General features: G+C 38.1%; 1 protein-coding gene and 1 pseudogene across 1 annotated transcript; both read right to left on the bottom strand.

Annotated features, from left to right (window-relative positions):
* Positions 1-540: 540 nt before the first annotated feature.
* On the bottom strand, positions 541-1,303 carry LOC137976991 (uncharacterized; annotated as a pseudogene).
* A 320-nt stretch (positions 1,304-1,623) lies between these two features.
* LOC137976989 (uncharacterized) lies at positions 1,624-5,604 on the bottom strand. Its single transcript, XM_068824298.1, has 4 exons — positions 5,433-5,604; positions 2,325-2,443; positions 1,900-2,198; positions 1,624-1,744 (listed from the first exon to the last, which is right to left on the bottom strand). Exons 1-4 carry the CDS (start codon positions 5,587-5,589, stop codon positions 1,624-1,626), a joined length of 696 nt encoding a protein of 231 aa, XP_068680399.1. The 5' UTR covers positions 5,590-5,604.
* Positions 5,605-7,695: the final 2,091 nt, after the last annotated feature.

Below are 7,695 nucleotides of genomic sequence, written 5' to 3'. Positions count from 1 at the left end.
CTTAAACTCAATTTTCCGTTGCAACTGCAGCCTTCTTCAGAGTAAAAATAAGCAGTTCTGAATTTTTTCCTGGAATCGTGGCACTCTACAAAAGACAAGAATTCAATGAATGAAAGGAAGCCATTCCCTTCGGCTACAAAACCTTGATGAAACCCCAGGGGTTGCAGTGATTTTATTTAAATAACAAACTCACAATCAGAAATGCATATTTTTACTCTGAAGAAGGCTGCAGTTGCAACGGAAAATTCAGTTTAAGACTATTTTTTTAAAATCAATATTATAACCAAATTTTTAAAGTCAGATCAGATACAACATATATTTTTTAACACATTATATTATGCTTTCTTCATTTCTGGGGTAATTTCTTAGGTAGTGCCCAATCCTAAGTTTAGTTATTATCCCAAAAGGTTAATATGTAGTTTCTCTGAAAACCATTTCAAGCTATGTGAAATGAGCCCTTTTTGGAAGCAAACTACCAAATCCCACCCTTTCCAACTTCAGTCCACATTCACACCCGCTCCTCCAAAAACACTGGAAGGACTACAAATTGTAAACAAATCTGCTTAACAAGGGCTTAAAATTTTCTTCGAAGGTTGCTGGGAGAGGTAGGTCTTTAATAAACTGATCTGAGGAGAACTTGCGCATCAATGGATTTTCCACAGCTCGTTGGTTGGTCCCATATGGACCCAGAATTCCATTGTAACGGTCGAAACTGAGTAACTAAAAGGAATAAACAGGTCCATAACCTAATATACAGTCCACAAGGTGTGAATGTAAGTGCATATTTGGTGTCACCTTGTCTTTACCATACAAATCTTCAAATCCTTGGCAAAATTTCATAAGATGGGAATAAGCCAATAACACTTTACACTCGGTCACTGCAGTAGAAAAAAGGTAGGAACATGCCATCACAAAATTCCGGCAAACTTGAAGGTCATTGGGTGGTAAGATATCCCACAATGCATATATGGAAAATAACACAGTGAATGTTTTCCACCAGTCAGCAGTAAAACCCCCATAACTGTTGAGAATTGGCATCCTTCCTAATGAAGAAGGAACTTTCACTTTGTCAATTTTCTCCTGCACTAAGACCAAATCCTTTTTTTCAATCAAAGGATTCTCACACTTTGCCATATATTCTTCATGATGTGCTTTGCAGTACCAATAAAAAGGTTGTGTATGGGATCTATCACATGATAGTGGACACGATCAAAATAAGGTAACAACATAAGTTCTGTATATCTTGTCCCATACTTCTGTTCCATACTTGTAGCATTATTTGCAGACGTCTGCTTCAGAATTTCATGTGCCTCCTCTCTATGTTCACGATTGGTTCTAGGGGGACAAGCAGTAAATCCAGAGAAATCAATTTTGGTGCTCACAGACCCAGGAAAAAACTTTTTGCACTTAGAACATCCTTTATTGGAAGCATAGCCTTTTCTTCCATCTGGAATGTCACAGCCTACACAAAGCAAAGCTGCATGCATTCTCTGGTTTAAATCTTTCTGCCCTTGGAAGAGTCATCAAAACCATGTAAATGGCTCCAACACTATACAATGAATGTTTAAATGGCTGGAACCAGTCAACATTAAGCATGAATGCATAATTCCTAGGGGCAGAAAGTTAGGGCTCCCTGTCCACCCACTGCCATTCTTTCCAAATTTTGCCATCAAAGATGTCTGCTAGATATCCATCTGGGATTTCCCTGCTTTTCCATATTTCACATTTTTCCGCAAACCCAGGCCTTTGAAGGAAACAACAAAGATTTTCAGTGATACTTTTATAGCAGTATACCTTGAATGGGTACAGTTTAGTTCCACCATTCTTTAATGTGATCTTTTTTAAACGTCACGCTCATCACATTTAGTTCGACAGAACAGCTGACGATGATTAGGATACTGCACAACTGTACACTTCTTTGGTACTTTTCTTCCATGCAGTGATTCATAGCAGTCATCAAAATTGTACAAGCAGTGACATTCAGGACACACAACATACTTGATGAAGTTGTCTTTGTCAAGTCCCACCTGCTTACAAAGAAGACGAACTGATTTGGGGAAAAGTACAGCAGAACTTGCCATTAATGGAAAAATCATACCTATTGACTCAAACACTGCATTTAAGAAAGCGAGAAGTATTTCCAAGGCACTTTCTGACAGTGAACAAAATAAAGACCACATACATAAAAAAATCAGCATCTAACAAATAATGCATTTTGCTTTAAAATCTACTCTTGAAGTTTGGAAAACATTCGCAGATGGTGGTAAACAGCTTTGCTCTTGAGGAAAGTCAGAATTGACATCCTCATCATTCAGATCCCATACTTCCTTTAAAACATCGGGGCTTATCCTTTCATGATATAAAGAGCCATACTCAGATTCACTGTCCACAACTAAACAAATTTCTCCTTCTTCCAAATTCTGAATGGACATGCCACTTGGAGCTGTAAAACAATAAAACAAGCTGATGAGGTTTGCTTCACCACAGCCATACAAGAACTTAAAAGTGTCATTTTGGCCTTAATTTCTATGGGATGGGTGACAAAGTAATTATTTTGCTCTACAGTTACCCAATACGACACAGTAGAGCAGTGACTCTTAACAAAACCTTTAGTGGGCATAACTAGGAAAGCCCCTGCAGGGCTGTCACTAAGATTTCAAGTTGCCAGGAATAGAGATAAAGTAGGCGGGAATCATTTTCAAGAGATACTCCCCACTCTCCCCTCCCCACCCCACCCCAAAATGGTAACTGCAAAATTACTCAAAATAAATCAAAATAAATCATTGAATATTTCACTAAACAGTGTCATGTACATAAATGAATTCTCAGGGAAGAAAGCAACTTTAAAGAGAGAATTCAGTGAATCATCTAACGATGTGACGTCGAATTTGTTGCAGTGGTTAGTTTTTTTCTTGTGCTTGTTGAAAACTGGCAAAATGCTTCGGGAGTTCTATCTGGAACTGTCGTGGAAAAGCCTCTTGCTTTTCGCAGGTTTAAATCCACTGTTCTTTATTATTATTTTTAGCATGGTTTCTTCCCAATCATAATACGTACTGTATCTCCAGAACATTCTGTGCCAAAATTTTTTGCGCTGCTCTGACTGTTGGCCCACAAAGGCAGACGCATTACAGTTAAAAGAAACATGTATGTGTGCCGTGAAAAAATGACACTTCTGTTTTTCCTGAGCGCTCAGTGCAATGCATATCCTCCTGATACGAATAGGAAATGAAGAAACAAGAGTCCGAATGATCATGTACATGGTATTGGCTACTTAAATTGGTAGATATTGGGGTCTACATTCCTTTGACTCGATTAACTTGAGGCTGCACTCACAAAAAAGTTCTCAAGTTTCTTCTGCCTCAATTCTTGACATATTGAAATTGACAACTGAGAGTTTTCATGTGCGTCTGCATGTACATTGACACTGACATTTCACACAATGGAAACCTCTCGAAGGTCCTTAAATTTTTTGTGAATTCAAAGTGACATTTGAAGTAAAGCAGAAATTTAATTGTTCCAGAAATTTAAGTTTACTCATTTTTTTCACGTATATTTCATTCTCAATGTAGAATTTCTCGAAGCTATTTTTGGTTGTATTTTAAAGTAGCCGGGGGTCATGCTCATAGTAGCTGGGGGAAATCCCAGCCAGATGTCGAAGGTGCTATCGGTATTGCTTAAGCAGGTGAGCAAGGTGGTACCGTGAGTATTGTTCACCACTCGAAAAGTTTTCTTTTAGTTTAGACTGTTTAGCAAGTACATGTAATTTTTTAATATTTAAAGCAATTCTTTTCACTTTGTCGTTGTACCTTATAGCAATCATAATTTTATTACTTGGTACTTGATTTGTCAGATACAAATCAAAAAACAGGGCAACAAACTCGGCCCACTAACTGCAAGACGCTACCTTAGTTAGTCTCAAGCAAGAGCAGAGTCTCTGATCAGCATTTTCAAACAATCTTTGATCACATTTACAACAGTTATTCACATATATTGTAGAATCATAATCATTGATCTGAATATACACTGTAATGACCAAGCTTTGTTCCCCTGTCCCTTTTTATCAGTTTTCAAGAGTTGAATCAAAAGAACCTTGTGTATAAATATATTTGTTTGTAAGTGAATGACTTGATTCTCATCTTATCGATTATTTCTTTTCATTTGAAATTCCACGTATACCAATAGTGGAAGCATTTTGTCTCTTGATGTAAATAGTGAGTCACTGTAGTTGAAGTAGTCAATAATAATTATTGACTACTTCAAGTTAAACTACAGACCTTAACAGCTAGCAAGTCAGATTATATATTTTATAAATAACTGTTTTAAATAATTATGGCCGAAGATTGTTTGAAAATTACGTTGATCAGAGACTACAAAGTGAAAAGAATCACTGTAAATATCACTTTCAATAGCTACCCAATATCTCAAAGAAATACAAATTACAGTGTATGATGACAATGACATGTCTATTAGTCAATGTGTGCAGTAGATGAACGAATGAATAATTATGTAGTTGACCTCTCCCTTCGGGGCTTTTCAGGGTCAATAAAAAACACTTTGTGTGGGACTTTGCCAGACTGTTTGTATGGCGCAAATGGCAGTCATGCAGTTCACAATCTTAACTGATTAACTGGCAGTTCCCACAGGTGCCCCCTGAACAGAATGAGTGACAGACCACCGCACACCGGGAAATGAACACACCAAACAGTGCGTGGGTTCTTTAATGTCCCACACAAGTGATGTGAGACATGGCCTACAATTTATTGTCCTTATCCATGAAGACAAGAAATTCTACCCATTTGCAGGAGTAATTACAAAGGCAGCACTTTCTCCTCAGTTATTTTAAGACTTTGACTGTGGGTCTGGCCGGAGTTGAACTCACGACCTTGCACATGGCAGCCTGTTGCTCAACCAACTGAGCCACCAGTACGCAGTACTCTCAAGGAATTTACCATGACTACGTAAATTAAAGTTCAGTTGAAGAAACTGTAAAAGCATAACATGACATAACCATATCATCTTAGGCGGGGGCAGATTTAATGAACACTCTTGCTAGTATGTGAGTGTGTGTGGATTATTGTTGGCGACCTTTTCTAGAAATGGTTAAATGTTGTAGGAGGTGAATTCGTGGAAAATCTAAATTTAACGAGGTAATGCTATGGATTTATAGTTCAAATTACCAATCAGCAAAATAGGTAGACTATAAAAAGTGGGTGGGTATGTTCTCTAAAATCTGAAAATGATGCACATGTACGTCATTTCTTCTATTTTGGTAGCTATGGAGCAATGTAAAAAAATTGGACCATCATGCTCATTGAAATTGTGGCAAGCACAATAAACAAGTGCAATACCTTCTGTATCCTGTTCACCACATGCAGCTTCCATGCTTTGGTTGTCAAAGTCATCAGGATCATCCAATGAACTTTCTTGATCTCAGATAACTCTCGCTGAAACAGTGGTTTCCTCATCTGACGATTCATTCTTACACCACTGTTTAGTCTTTCTGTCAAAGAAACTGTCGAAATGCCGCCTGTATGTGCGCTGAGACAAATATTGTTGGCAATGCTCGCAAAATTTACATTTAGACGGCATCAAGGCAAACACACCTGCGGCCTGGCTTTCTTACATGACGAGAGAGCAATGGATGAGAAGGCCTTTGTACTCATTACCAGTCCTTTTAAATACCTCCTTGTCAACACTTCGATCACAAACCAATCTCTGAACAGACAACGGGGGTTTAGTTACATACTTGGAAGGGAATTTTTTTGTAGCAATGAATTTAAATTTTAAGCGGGAGTCTGTTGTCGTTGTAAAGAGCCAGATGGTCGGTTCACTTGAAACTATCTCTGTATTTGGGAAAAAAGTATGGCTTACACTGCAAAAAGGAGTACCCTATATTAAGTGTAAATCTCTTAAATTTTAAGAGAAAAACTCTTAAATGTCTGTCCATGGGATCAGGGCACTTCTCTTATACTAAGTGTTTGCTACCTCAAAATAGTTGCAAGACTGCACTTAATAAAAATCAAGACACACTTAAATAGGGGCAGAAAGCAACTTATTGAAGTGGACCAAAACTAACATGAGAAAAATGGTCCTAAAACTGGGAATTAGAACACCCTAAATCAAGGGCCAAAATTCCCTTAATAAAAGGGTCACATCGCTTTTCTAAGTGTTTGCAACCTTGTAGTAGTTGCAAGACTGCACATAAGAAAAATTAAGACCCACTTAAGGTAGTGTAGAAGAAAATTCATTTAAGGGATCCGAAAATAACTTGAGGGACACGAACCTAAAAATTTTAATCAGGTCACACTAAATCAGGTGTCAATATTCTCTTACTCAAAGGGTTTCATCTTGTAACCTTGAAATAGTTACAAGGCTGCACTTAATAAACATTAAGAGCCATTTGAGTAAGAGTTAAAAAGACTACAATCATGGACAAAAGTTGTTGAGACATGAAAATTAACAACGTTTTTTAGGTGTAAATTCTCCTCTCACCCCACCAGAACCACAATGAGACCCTTTCACTGTGCATCCAATACTTAGGCCCTCTTCAGGTTTTCGGCAAATGCGATGCTGCGTTGATCGAGCCTGATCAGCTGGATTATATTTGGGTACAAAACTAACCCCGTCTAGATAGAAAGCGACTTGTTCAGTCCACAGAGAGCTTGTATAGTCACGCTTTATCCTACGTGCAAATTTCAGCCTTCTTTCGCGATCTGCTTCTGTTAAGATTCCTTTTCGACGAGCTTGTATGTACTTGTAGCCATGTCTGTGTAGCAGACGCCTTACGGTTTTACTGGAGACAGTTCTTGCATCTATTCCCGCTTCTTGACAGAAAAGGAACCCTCTTGTCTTCTAAGGACATCCATCTGTCGCAATAGCAACCATTCGTCGCATTCACTAAGTTTTCGAAGACGCCCCCTGCGCTGAATATCTTCTCCACATACATTTCCTTTTAAACCCATATTTTCGTCATTTAGAGTTCGATAAAGCGATGCACGAGAAATATTGTATTTCCTCGCTATCTTTTTTTTTGGCGCCATTGTTTTCCATAATGAAGCATAAATATGCGCACATTTCTGCACTGATAACTCCGTGAAAAACCATTTCGTTGAAAACATTTCGCCAATATTGAGTCCTATGTGACGTAATAATTTCTGCCATATGCGCGCGCCTGGTCTTTTCGTGGAAAAGTGTTGTCACTAAGTATGCTGGGTAAACGGCACATTTTCTAGATCATTTCACTTTGCTTAAAGCAAAGCAACAAATTCTGACAATTGTGGACAAAAGTTGTTGAGACACATGAAAATTAACAACGTATTTACCCTAGGTGTAAATTCTCCTCTCGCCTCTCATTCAAGGTAACCTCCCCTACCCCCTTTTTCAATGTTGGAAACTAATAAACATCCATGAAGCCTTTTGCAACATTGTTTGTGGGGGGGGGGGGGGGGGATGACAACAGATGAAAAAGGTGTTTTCATTCAAAAACAAAATACTATTGTTAGTTCGAAAGCGTTAGTTTTGGGGATTTGTCTCAACACTTTTGTCCATGATTGTAGATGTGGGGACACAGAACTAATTTGCAGGATAACTGTGCTCTAAAATCAGAATAAAATTGCACTTGCAACTAGATGAACTGATTTTTTAGTGTCTATATATAATGTTCAGCTCAAAATAAAGTGAATATTATGTAGAAAC

The sequence above is a fragment of the Montipora foliosa genome, chromosome 11 (assembly GCF_036669935.1).
Source record: "Montipora foliosa isolate CH-2021 chromosome 11, ASM3666993v2, whole genome shotgun sequence".
Classification (NCBI taxonomy): domain Eukaryota; kingdom Metazoa; phylum Cnidaria; class Anthozoa; order Scleractinia; family Acroporidae; genus Montipora; species Montipora foliosa.
Note: the sequence above shows the minus strand (reverse complement) of the source record. Positions and strands in the feature narration are given on the sequence as shown.